Consider the following 14060-nt stretch of genomic DNA (forward strand, 5'->3'; position numbering starts at 1 on the left):
GTCATGCCACCTTCAAAAACGGAAAGCCTTTCGCCATAAGGATAACATTTCAGTGAGAATACTTGGACTGTGCAATGATTTTAATGCAGATTTTCACTTTTTAAGGCTGCGTTCTTCAACTTTTGATCAGCTGACGGGTTAAATGCAGTTTTCAGAAAATTGCAGACTCACTTTTTAATTTTCATTTCTTCTTTTCGGCCATTGATCTACTAAGTCGGTCACACACTGAGCAAATTGTGAATATTTGTACAGTACTCTAAAGGGGAACTGCACTTTTTTTTGTTAGTTTGCCTATCGTTCACAATCATTACGAAAGACATGACGGATGGATTTTTATGCATTGTAAATATTAGACGTAAATAAAAGTCAGCTTACAGCGGGGCCAATGGGAGCTCAACTATTCCGCCCATAAAATCCAATAAATAACCATTCAAAAAGCGCTAACAATATTCAATTTACATTTCGTGACTGGAATATTAAAGGCCTACTGAAAGCCACTACTACCGACCACGCAGTCTGATAGTTTATATATCAATGATGAAATCTTAACATTGCAACACATGCCAATACGGCCTGGTTAACTTATAAAGTGACATTTTAAATTTCCCGGGGAACTTCCGGTTCAAAACGGCTTTGGAGGATGACGTATGCGCGTGACGTCGCGAGGTCCACGGAAGTGTTTGGACCCTTTTGGACACAATACAAACAGCTCTGTTTTCTTTGACAAAATTCCACAGTATTCTGGACATCTGTGTTGGTGAATCTTTTGCAATTTGTTTAATGAACAATGGAGGTTGCAAAGAAGAACGTTGTAGGTGGGATCGGTGTATGCGGCTGGCTGTAGCAACACAACAAGGAGGACTTTGTTGGATAGAAGACGCGCTAGCGGCGAACTCAGCTTGACTTCCTAAGTCTCCGGGCCGCCGACCGCATCGTCGATCGCTGGAACGCAGGTGAGCACGGGTGTTGATGAGCGGAGGAGGGCTGGCTGGCGTAGGTGGAGCGCTAATGTTTTTATCATAGCTCTGACGAGGTCCCGTTGTTAAGTTAGCGTCGTTAGCAACAGCATTGCTAGGCTTCGACAGGCGTCGAATACACATTAACCGTGTATTTACATGTCCAGTGTTTGGTTCTGTGTCTCCTGATAGTAGTATTGTTGATCTTCCGTCTATCCTTCCAGTCAGGGATTTATTTATTTTGTTTCTATCTGCATTTGAGACAGATGCTATCACGTTAGCTCATGCTAAGAGCTTCGTCGATGTATTGTCGTGGAGATAAAAGTCACTGTTAATGTCCATTTCGCCTTCTCGACTCTCATTTTCGAGAGGATATAGTATCCGAGGTGGTTTAAAATACAAATCCGTGATCCACAATAGAAAAAGGAGAGAGTGTGGATTCCAATGAGCCAGCTTGTACCTAAGTTACGGTCAGAGCGAAAAAATATATCTCTTGAACTGCATTCTAGTCTGTCACTCTAACGTTCCTCATCCACGAATCTTTCATCCTCGCTCAAATTAATGGGGTAATCGTCACTTTCTCGCTCCTAATATCTCTCGCTCCATTGTAAACAACGGGGAATTGTGAGCAGCACTACCGCTTGTGACGTCACGCTACTTCCGGTAGGGGCAAGTTTTTTTTATCAGCGAGCAAAAGTTGCGAACTTTGTCGTTGATTTTCTCTACTAAATCCTTTCAGCAAAAATATGGCAATATCGCGAAATGATCAAGTATGACACATAGAATGGATCTGCTATTCCCGTTTAAATAAAAAAAATTCATTCCAGTAAGCCTTTAACCAAGTATTAGTGATATTGTTCTTATAAGTGTTAACGCAGACAAAGTATTAATAGCGGCGACGTGATCACTTCCATGTGTGCCTATGTTTACATCATCAAGTGGTCTGCTGCTTCTTCGCTTCCCTGCTCCCTGTAGATCAAAAATCATGCAATTCACCTAAAAAGTAGATGGCTGGGAAGAGAATCCAACAAGTCGGGACACTCTGACAGCCATTTAGGACCTGGAACTGGCCAGAAATCAATACCAATAATATACTTTTAATAAATGAACGTTTACTGGAATCGCACCTTCCTCTTGGTTCTTCCTAGACATTATTGTTCTTCTTCCACAATAGCAACGTCACTTATTTGAGGCTTGTTTGGATTATTTTTGACGAGCCAATCAGCAAGCCAAACCTATTGAGAGGACAATGAGAGTATATTAAACACTTAAGTAACAGCAAAATGATAACTGTCAGATGAACATAGTTTTTTTTTACACAGGGGTTTAATGGCTTGTGCTTGCAGAGCTCAGTGAGTCCTTGCAGCAATGTTTGGTTGACGTATCGACTCAAGTATTCTTCAGTTTCTTCTCTGGTGGGAACGGTCAGAGCTGCAAAGAGGATTTTAGACACATTTTGACATCCAAATGCCGACAGCTGTATGCGTTTATCTTACTGTTTGGGAACATGAATTTGATCTCTCGCTCAGCCACATGAAAGGAGTCGCTGCCGTGGAGGGCATTCTGCAGCTCACAAGTGCCGTATTTTGCTCGAAGGCTGGGGAAACAAAAGTTAGACTTAGACTTCCTTTTTATTGTCTTTCAAATTTGAACTTTACAGTACAGATCAGAACGGAATTTCATTGCAAAAGTGGGAAATATATCACAATATTTCCTTTTTTACATGAACCCCTCCCCGTTCTTATCATCTTTACAAGATATGAACACGCCCTGGTATGATGCAAGCTTTTAAGACCACAGTGAATATATATTTTGAAGCTTTTTTTCAAAAATATGGTGAATAAAAAAACATATTTATAACATAAAAAGTACCGTATTTTTCGGAGTATAAGTCGCTCCGGAGTATAAGTCGCGCCGGCCGAAAATGCATAATAAAGAAGGAAAAAAACGTATATAAGTCGCATTTTTGGGGGAAATGTATTTGATAAAAGCCAACACCAAGAACAGACATTTGAAAGGCAATTTAAAATAAATAAAGAATAGTGAACAACAGGCTGAATAAGTGTACGTTATATGAGGCATAAATAACCAACTGAGAAGGTGCCTGGTATGTTAATGTAAAATATTATGGTAAGTCATTCAAATAACTATAACATATAGAACATGCTATACGTTTACCAAACAATCTGTCACTCCTAATCGCTAAATCCCATGAAATCTTATACGTTTAGTCTCTTACGTGAATGAGCTAAATAATATTATTTGATATTTTACGCCAGGGGTCACCAACGCGGTGCCCGCGGGCACCAGGTAGCCCGTAAGGGCCAGATGAGTAGCCCGCTGGCCTGTTCTAAAAATAGCTCAAATAGCAGCACTTACCAGTGAGCTGCCTCTATTTTTTAAATTGTATTTATTTACTAGCAAGCTGGTCTCGCTTTGCTCGACATTTTTAATTCTAAGAGAGACAAAACTCAAATAGAATTTGAAAATCCAAGAAAATATTTTAAAGACTTGCTCTTCACTTGTTTAAATAAATTCATTAATTTTTTTACTTTGCTTCTTATAACTTTCAGAAAGACAATTTTAGAGAAAAAATACAACCTTAAAAATGATTTTAGGATTTTTAAACACATATACCTTTTTACCTTTTAAATTCCTTCCTCTTCTTTCCTGACAATTTAAATCAATGTTCAAGTAAATTTATTTTTTTATTGTAAAGAATAATAAATACATTTTAATTTAATTCTTCATTTTAGCTTCTGTTTTTTCGACAAAAAATATTTGTGAAATATTTCTTCAAACTTATTATGATTAAAATTCAAACAAATTATTCTGGCAAATCTAGAAAATCTGTAGAATCAAATTGAAATCTTATTTCAAAGTCTTTTGAATTTCTTTCAAAATTTTTGTTCTGGAAATTCTACAAGAAATAATGATTTGTCTTTGTTAGAAATATAGCTTGGTCCAATTTGTTATGTATTCTAACAAAGTGCAGATTGGATTTTAACCTATTTAAAACATGTCATCAAAATTCTAAAATTAATCTTAATCAGGAAAAATGACTAAATAAATTATTTTTTTAATTTTTTCAAAAAGATTCAAATTAGCTAGTTTTTGTCTTCTTTTTTTCGGTTGAATTTTGAACTTTAAAGAGTCGAAATTGAAGATAAACTATGTTTCAAAATGTAATTGTAATTTTTTTTGTGTTTTCTCCTCTTTTAAACCGTTCAATTAAGTGTAAATATCATTAATTATTACTAATAACATAGAGTTAAAGGTAAATTGAGCAAATTGGCTATTTCTGGCAATTTATTTAAGTGTTTATCAAACTGGTAGCCCTTCGCATTAATCACTACCCAAGAAGTAGCTCTTGCTTTCAAAAAGGTTGGTGACTCCTGTTTTACGCTAATGTGTTAATAATTTCACACATAAGTCGCTCCTGAGTATGCGTTACCAAATCAACTTTAAACTCCTTTTATTTGTTTTTAAATGTCTAAACAACCTCGCGCCAACATATCTCTCTGACCTCTTTCAGCCTTACTGCCCCACCCGATCCCTAAGATCAGCCGATCAGCTGAAGGTTAGAGGTGACAGAGCTTTCGCCGCTGCTGCTAAATCCCATGAAATCTATTACGTCTAGTCTCTTACGTGAATGAGCTAAATAATATTATTTGATATTTTACGGTAATGTGTTAATAATTTCACACATAAGTCGCACCCCCGGCCAAACTATGAAAAAAACTGCGACTTATAGTCCGAAAAATACGGTACGTGCAATAACCTGTTTGAAGCAATTGAGGTTGAAATAGCACTTTTCCGCCCCAGAACGGCAATCTATTTGTGGTGGTGGGTCGGGATGGGAATTGATACGATTTTTACAATTCTGATTCTGCTTAATGATTCGATTCCGTATCCAATGTTGGCGTTAACGCACTTTTTGTGTCTTTTTACGGCTTCCTCCCACCTCCAAAGACATGCACCTGGGGATAGGTTGATTGGCAACACTAAATGGTCCCTAGTGTGTGAATGTGAGTGTGAATGTTGTCTGTCTATCTGTGTTGACCCTGTGATGAGGTGGCGACTTGTCCAGGGTGTACCCCGCCTTCCGCCCGATTGTAGCTGAGATAGGCTCCAGCACCCCCCGCGACGCCAAAGGGGATAAGCGGTAGGAAATGGATGGATGGATGATTCTGCTTAATGATTCGATTCTGTATCCAATATCCACACTTTGTTAGGGCTGCAACAACTAATCGATTAAATCGATTAAAATCGATTATAAAAATAGATTATTAAAATAGTTTCCGATTAATTTAGTCATCAATTCGTTGGATCTATGCTATGCGCATGCGCAGAGGCTTTTTTTAATTTTTTTATTTTTTTTAAATAAATCTTTATTTATGAACTGCAACATTTACAAACAGCTGAGAAACAATAATCAAAATAAGTATGGTGCCAGTATGCTGTTTTTTTCCCAATAAAATACTGGAAAGGATAGAAATGTAGTTTGTCTCTTTTATCCGATTATTAATCGATTAATCTGTCGATTAATCGATTATCAAATTAATCGTTAGTTGCAGCCCTACACTTTGTCTTTTTACGCATTAAAATCAGAAAGGACGCGCATTTCCGGAAGTCCGCACGTCCTCGGGATGCACATTTTTTTAGTATTTTTTTTTTTTACTCAGATTTGCTTTTTTTAAAATCGATTATCACTTTCCGCTGGTGTTTTGTTTTGTTTCTATTTGCCGGTGTTGTGCGAAAATGTGATTAACTACCATTTTTGGTTTTCAGGTTCCATGTTTTTTTTAATCTACCACGGCACGTACTTTGGAATGTTACCGCTACTTAGCTGTTGTGTGTTACCACTTGTCGTAAGGTTGTTTTTCATCAACTCATTGGCAGTAATATTGCTGACTGAGCAGTTTGCTCCTATGACAGCATTGTGCAATACACTTGTTCATGATTGGCCATGTCAAAGACATTTCATTTCAGAATCAGAATCAGAATCAGAATCAGAATCAGAATCAGAATAGTTTTATTGCCATTGTTTGAGAACGGGTTCACAAACTAGGAATTTTTCTTGGTGCAAACGTTCAACTCATAATGTACCTAAAATCATTATTAACATTTTGGTTTTTTTAAGTTGTGTTATCGAATTTTGGAAAAGTCCCCCCCCCCCCCAAGTATTAGCTTTTACCAGTTAAATCCCCTTCCTCTTAGTGGTAGAGATGGGTACTCTTCAAATTTGAATTGATACGGTATTGGTACTCAATGGTACCAATGTTAATTCTTTGAAAATAATCTAATTTTTTAAAATGGACCTTTAATACTCAGCTGTGTCGTCCAGTTGATTTCTTGTTTTCCTACACTTCTCTGTCTCATTTGTATTATAGAGTAGACTTTGCATGCAATTGCCATTCCAAGACACTACATGGCAGTAGTGTTTAGACGTAGTGAAGTCTTTGCCATTCATTTCGTTTGTTGAGCCCTACAAAGTGTTTAAACTGTAATAAGGCTGAAACGACGCGTCGACGTAGTCGACGTCATCTGTTACGTAAATACGTCGACGCCGTTTTTGTGCGTCGACGCGTTGCATATTTACGTCACACTACCGTCATGGCGGAGCGCAAAGCAGACGATGCGAGCGAGGGGAAAAACGCACGCCAAAAGTCGTCAAAATTGTGGGAGTATTTCAATAAACGGCCTAATAATGTTGTTGTATGCACACTGTGTCGAGCGGAAATGGCCTATCATAGCAGCACAACGGCTATGAACGAACATTTGAAAAGAAAACCATCAACTAGTCAATCGTCCGCGTGAGCATACGTTGTCATCATTACACAAAAACATGAATGTGTCATTTGTATCTGCTAGGGGTGTAACGGTGCGTGTTTTGTATTGAACCGTTTCGGTACGGGGCTTTCGATTCGGTACGGGGGTGTACCGAACGAGTTGCTAAGCTAAAGTCTTAACAAGCTGCTTTGCTCCTTTTGCTTCTGTCTCAGCACGCAGCATTGTCCCACCCACACAACCATCTGATTGGTACACACAAAGCATTATCAGCCAATCAGCAGTGCGTATTCAGAGCGCATGTAGTCAGCGCTTCAGCGTGGAGCAGATAGGTGTTTAGCAGGTGAGCATCAGGCAGCGGACTCTCCCCAAATGATAAGAAACACCTCCCAGTCAACTACTAGTAACATCACTATGAGCCTGTTGACCTTCTAAAAACTTAAACTGCAGCTCAGCTCACTCACAGTCCTGGCTTGAGGTGAAGGCTAATTACCTCTCAGTTCCAGCCACATCGACCCCTTCTGAGCGCCTGCTGGGAATATTGTAAACAAGAAAAGAACCAGAGCATGTAGACATGCTAACCTTTCTTCATTACAACTGTTAGTCACTCACTGGAATGAGTAGAATTGGTTATTGTGTACTGTGTTGGACTGGATGTTTATTCTGCACATTTTAAAAGCAATACTTAATGTTTACAGTGCTCCAGAATATTTAGATTGGCACTTTTTTGTATTGGATGTTTATCTTTATTTTTGCACATTTTAGCAAATAAGCAATACTTTCACTTTTGTTGAAATGTTTACACTGTTGTTACAGAATATTTTGTTTTGCACTTTTTTGTATTGGATGTTTATCTTTATTTTTGCACATTTTAAAGCAAAATAAGCAATACTTTTACTTTTGAAATGCTTATACTATTGCAGAATATTAGGATTTGCACTGGATGTTGACTTTTATATTTGCACATTAAAAAGCAAATAAGATACTTTTAATTTTGTTAAATGTTAAAAGTTTTAAATGTTTACATTGTTACAGAATATTTTGTCATGTTGTTGTCAATGTTGACTGAGTGGCCATACTTTTTATTTTTGTAAATAAAAGTTATGCCTTTTGAAAAAACGGGCCTACATTTATTTTTTCATCCTCATTTTAAATAAAAAAAAAAAATCGGTAAAAGGAAAAATAATCTATAGATTACTCTAAAAAATAATCTATAGATTAACCGATTAATCGAAAAAAATAATCTATAGATTAATCAATAGAAAAAAATCGTTAGCTGCAGCCTTAAACTGTAAGTATTGTCCTTTTTTTTTTTTTTTTACACACCAGCTGTTTGATTGCAACTAGGGCTGCAACTAACGATTAATTTGATAATCGATTAATCTGTCGATTATTACTTCGATTAATAATCGGATACAAAAGACAAACTAAATTTCTATCCTTTCTAGTATTTTATTGAAAAAAAAACAGCATACTGGCACCATACTTATTTTGATGATTGTTTCTCAGCTGTTTGTACATGTTGCAGTTTATAAATAAAGGTTTATTAAAAAAAATAGAAAATTCATAAAAAAAATTAAAAAAATTGCCTCTGCGCATGGGCATAGCATAGATCCAACGAATCAATGACTAAATTAATCGCCAACTATTTTTATAATATATAATCGATTAGTTGTTGCAGCCCTATACACAATAATCTAAGCTAGTTTGTGAACATCAGTTGAGCTAAGTAAACAAGTTCAAAAACTTATTCGGGTGTTACCATGTAGTGGTCAATTGTATGGAATATGTACTGTACTGTGCAATCTACTAATAAAAGTTTCCATCAATCAATCAAACCTTCCCTATCAGACCACCACCCCCCTTCAAAAGGACACTCACCATTCTGGATGACATTCTGGGGCCTTGACAGGTCCTATGATGGACTTCCAAAGGGTTATAGCGTCGTCCCGCGCTAGAGTCAAGGCAATGATCGGACCAGAGCTCATGTAAGCAGTCAGTCTGTCGAAGGTGAGTTTTCCGTGGTGGTCTATGTAGAAGTCACTGCACTGTTCTGGACTCAGCTGAAGCTTCCTCTTCTGTCGCAGGGAGGAACGATAGCACACTTTAGTTCAGGACACAGGACACCAAAAAAATGCAGATTTTGTTTGAAATGTCATATCTAATGAACAGGATGCACAGATAGACCCCTTGTGGTGCTCCAGCACCTGCCCGCTTGCCCTATGGGAGAAAGTAAGCCTTTCTGCTGGAGTCAAATTTGAAAAAAAAATTCATTTAAAAAGGTGCCACGTATAATAATGTGGCCAGAAATCGTATTGCCAAATTCTGTAGTCCCCTTCCCCCTCTCCCTAACTGAGGTTTGCCAGATGCACAGCCCAATCCAGAGCGATCGACTGGGCTACTTCCACTGCCTCTTACTAGGGGTTGAGGTGCTGGGACCTGACTAGCTGAATACACAATAGGTTTTCCTGCTGGCCTTACTATGGACTGGACTCTCACTATTATGTTAGATCCACTATGGACTGGACTCTCACTATTATGTTAGATCCACTATAGACTGGACTCTCTCAATATTATGTTAAATCCACTATGGACTGGACTCACTATTATGTTAGATCCACTATGGACTGGACTCTCACTATTATGTTAGATCCACTATGGACTGGACTCTCACTATTATGTTAGATCCACTATGGACTGGACTCTCACAATATTATGCTAGATCCACTATGGACTGGACTCTCACACTATTATGTTAGATCCACTATGGACTGGACTCGCACACTATTATGTTAGATCCACTATGGACTGGACTCTCTCAATATTATGTTAGATCCACTATGGACTGGACTCTCACACTATTATGTTAGATCCACTATGGACTGGACTCTCACAATATTATGTTAGATCCACTATGGACTGGACTTTCACATTATTATGTTATATCCACTATAGACTGGACTCTCAATATTATGTTAGATCCACTACGGACTGGACTCTCTCAATATTATGTTAAATCCACTATGGACTGGACTCTCACTATTATGTTAAATCCACTATGGACTGGACTCTCACTATTATGTTAGCTCCACTATGGACTGGACTCTCACACTATTATGTTAGATCCACTATGGACTAGACTCTCACACTATTATGTTAAATCCACTATGGACTGGACTCTCACTATTATGTTAAATCCACTATGGACTGGACTCTCACTATTATGTTAGCTCCACTATGGACTGGACTCTCACACTATTATGTTAGATCCACTATGGACTGGACTCTCACAATATTATGCTAGATCCACTCGACGTCCATTGCACCGGTCGCCCAGGGGGGGTCCCCACATCTGCGGTCCCCTCCAAGGTTTCTCATTGTCATCCCATTGGGTTGAGTTTTTTCTTGCCCTGATGTGGGATCTGATCTGAGGATGACGTTGTGGCTTGTGCAGCCCTTTGAGACACTCGTGATTTAGGGCTATATAAGTAAACTTTGATTGATTGATGGATTAATTGTCAATGACAAATCTCTAAACAACACATTTTACACAGAAATGAGGCTATTTTCAGGAAGAAGTATGTCATGCCTGTGTGCAACACCACAACAAATGGCAATCATATGGTTATTGTCAGTACTATCAGAAAACAAAGACTAAAACAAACTACAACCAATGCTAGCAATGGTTATACAGGCACTACCCATCCACAATTTTATTTGTCGAAAATATATTTTGCCCCGTCAGTTGGAATACACACGGACATACAAGCTAACAGGCATATATTTCCCTCGTTAGCCTGTATGTCCGTGTGTCATTGACCGAGCTAGCATGCTAAGCGTTACACTCGGAGCGAAGCATTTGTTGCAGGAACATGCTAGCTTTGTGAGACAAGATCATAGACTGTATTGGACAATATAGTTTACATACCAAATGTCCATTTCCATTTATTACTAGTAATAAGAAATGCCTAGCTTACCTATCAAGGAGGAAATTAGCAAGTTTGGCATCAGATGAAAAAAATCGTCTCCATCTTTCAAAGGCATCCCCGATGCAAATCGTCATTTCGTTCCTGACTTTGTCATGAATAAGTTGAGAATCGTAACGACGCCTTTTAGATCTTCTAAGGTCTGACATGTTTAGTAACTTTACCAGTGGTAGCAGCTTGACGAAAAGGGCGGTGCATAACCGGCAACCTGGATGTGACACACTCACGGACTTTCTAATTGGTCAAACGGTGGCGGGCAGGGCATCGAAATGGAAACGATAAGATTTTGGGGCTGTAAATGTAATTTTGAAATGAGCATATCCCGGCAATTATAGAGGTATTGGAAAAGAACATGATTTATTAATGCCTTTTGACATTTAATGATGACTTGACATGAAATTATTACGTATGGCTCCTTTAAAAATAAACCATTAATCCTCTCAAAATGTGTTTTGAAATCTGAAGGGGCATTTATTTGAGTAATTGTGAGAATTCTTCCCCAAACTGCCCGATGGCGCTCATAAGTCACGTACTCCTCCACGACTGCCAGGATGTTTGTATACAGCAAGTCTCCTCTGACACGGTAATAAAAGTAACAAAAGTCTTGCCCAGCAGTTTACCGACGTTTATGTTTAATGGAGGGAGAGAGGGCAAACCTGTCATTAAGTGGTATATTATTGGGAAAATTTTGGAAAATTAAGACATTTTGATTTTAATCGCAAATCACAGTGAAAAAGGTAAAAAAAATAAAATAAAATAAAAAATAAAAAAATGACATGACTCAACCGGAACTTGATATCGCATTCCTTGTTTTTTTTTGAGTGTCATAACCACTGGGCTGTCTATTTTGAAGTGCTCAATCAAGATGAAAGGTGGGTCTTGAGTAGAACTGTATATGATAGTCCGGTGAGGTATAAATATATATTTTTGTGTATTAATAGTGTGATGCTGCCTATTCTTAAACTATGTCAGAAAATAGTTAAAAAATGATTGTACAATACACGTTTGTATTCAATTTACTGCAGTTTGTATCGGTTACTATTAGGGATGTCCGATAATGGCTTTTTGCCGATATCCGATATGCCGATATTGTCCAACTCTTTAATTACCGATACCGATATCAACCGATATATACAGTCGTGGAATTAACACATTATTATGCCTAATTTGGACAACCAGGTATGGTGAAGATAAGGTACTTTAAAAAAAAAAAATGAATCAAATAAAATAAGATAAATAAATTAAAAACATTTTCTTGAATAAAAAAGAAAGTAAAACAATATAAAAACAGTTACATAGAAACTAGTAATTAATGAACATTTGTCAAATTAAGTGTTAAAGGTTAGTACTATTAGTGGACCAGCAGCACGCACAATCATGTGTGCTTACGGACTGTATCCCTTGCAGACTGTATTGATATATATTGATATATAATGTAGGAACCAGAATATTAATAACAGAAAGAAACAACCCTTTTGTGTGAATGAGTGTAAATGGGGGAGGGAGGTTTTTTGGGTTGGTGCACTAATTGTAAGTGTATCTTGTGTTTTTTATGTGGATTTAATAAAAAATAAAAAAAACGATACTGATAATAAAAAAAAACCGATACCGATAATTTCCGAAATTACATTTTAACGCATTTATCGACCGATAATATCGGCAGACCGATATTATCGGACATCTCTAGTTACTATATAAGTGGAAAATACCCTGCTGGCCTGCTGTGATTTTTATAATAAAAATATATCATAAAAAAAATGTTTTTTTAATTAATTTTGATTGACATCCAGCAGCAGACATTCCTATCATTACATATTTGCATACATCATACATCTATAGTCTGCCCTAAATGTCAAAATATATATTTTTGTTTATATCCCAACAATGCCATCCCTCCCCTCCCCCAAAAAGAGTAAAAAAAACAAAAACAGAACAAACCAAAGTAATATTAACAAATAAAAACATTTAAATAATAATAATAAACAATAAAATAATAAAAACAGATAGTAAATAAATAGAAAAAAAACTATAGACATATAGGGAGTAATCTTTTTTTATTTTAGTTTACGATAACTAATTCGAGAAAATAAAATCAGGCTTATGGGCATAATTGATAACATAATTGACCCAGTTTTCCCAGTATGAAGTACATTTCTGTAATTTATAATGAATAGATTGGAGAAATTTCCAATAAATTAGTAAGTAATTTTATTAATTAGAAATAGCTTTATGAATATTTTTTGCGATGTTTTTACTTGACACACACACACACACACTCTCTCTCTCTCGTTGTGCATGTTCCTGCTAAATAACTATATTTAGGAAATATAAAAACGTAGATAATGAAAAAATATTACGCAATATATGAAAAATAAAAAGAGTAATCTTGCAATAATACTCATTTGAAAGAGTGGCCATTAAAGGATATTACAGGATTACTTTCCACCAACCTGCAGGATCGTGAAGCCCGACGTCAGGATGATGTCCTCAATCTCCTCACTTTTGTGGACAGCGTCTGGTTTAATGATGGCCAAAGTTCTTTCCACATAAATACGAGTAAACTCATTCGTGTCTATTTCGTCCACCTGCGGCTCTTCCATTCTTGTCCAATTCTATTCAGTTGTTTCACCGATGGCGGCACATGCTGCTGAACAAGACGGCCACTTTATGACGTCATACGGAAGTAGTAACCTGCGTGGACGTGATGACGTCACAAGCTACAGACTGAGCTGAGTTGAAAGTGATTATATTTTTGTATGGAGCCAAGTCATGAAAAAAATATCCCATGGTAAGTCATAATTATGTGAAAAGAAAGTCAAAATTGTGACATAAAATGTCATAATCAGAGTCATAATTTTAGATAAAAAGTCGACATTATGTGAAAAGAAAGTCCAATTTATGAGATAAAATGTCAAATATTTTAAAAAATTAAATTATGAGATAAAAAGCCATAATTGTTAGATAAAAAGTCATTATGACATAAAATGTCAAAATTAGGGTACAAAAATTTCGACATTACATTACACAGTAAAAAACATTGACATGAAAAATCAAAATTATGAGATGAATAGTCGACATTATGTGAAAAAGTCAAATTTATGAGATTAAATTATTAGAGATTTAAAAATGTAAATAAGGAGATACATATTCCTAATTGTTAGATAAAAAGTCGTCATTGTGACATAAAATGTCAAAATACTGGAACAAAAATTCAAATATTGAGATAAAAAGTCAAAATTATGTGATGAAAAGTCAACATTGGGTGAAAAGAAAGTCAAACTTCCATCCATTTATTTTCTACCGCTTGTCCCTCTCAGGGTGGCGGGGG

The 14060-nt window shown here is 36.7% G+C and overlaps 1 protein-coding gene across 4 annotated transcripts; it reads right to left on the reverse strand.

Annotated features, from left to right (window-relative positions):
- Positions 1-1732: 1732 nt before the first annotated feature.
- On the reverse strand, positions 1733-13425 carry nme5 (NME/NM23 family member 5). 4 transcript variants are annotated; one of them, XM_062043805.1, is made up of 6 exons: positions 13183-13425; positions 8628-8824; positions 2453-2553; positions 2275-2387; positions 2084-2191; positions 1733-1925 (listed from the first exon to the last, which is right to left on the reverse strand). In XM_062043805.1, the coding sequence occupies exons 1-5, from the start codon at positions 13330-13332 to the stop codon at positions 2108-2110; spliced, it is 645 nt and encodes a 214-aa protein (XP_061899789.1). In that variant the 5' UTR covers positions 13333-13425; the 3' UTR covers positions 1733-1925; positions 2084-2107. The 4 variants fall into 4 exon arrangements, with proteins under 4 accessions (XP_061899789.1, XP_061899788.1, XP_061899787.1 ...); XM_062043804.1 differs by having other exon boundaries at positions 1733-2016; XM_062043803.1 differs by having other exon boundaries at positions 1733-2022.
- Positions 13426-14060: the final 635 nt, after the last annotated feature.

Source organism: Entelurus aequoreus, linkage group LG04 (genome assembly GCF_033978785.1).
Source record: "Entelurus aequoreus isolate RoL-2023_Sb linkage group LG04, RoL_Eaeq_v1.1, whole genome shotgun sequence".
NCBI lineage: Eukaryota > Metazoa > Chordata > Actinopteri > Syngnathiformes > Syngnathidae > Entelurus > Entelurus aequoreus.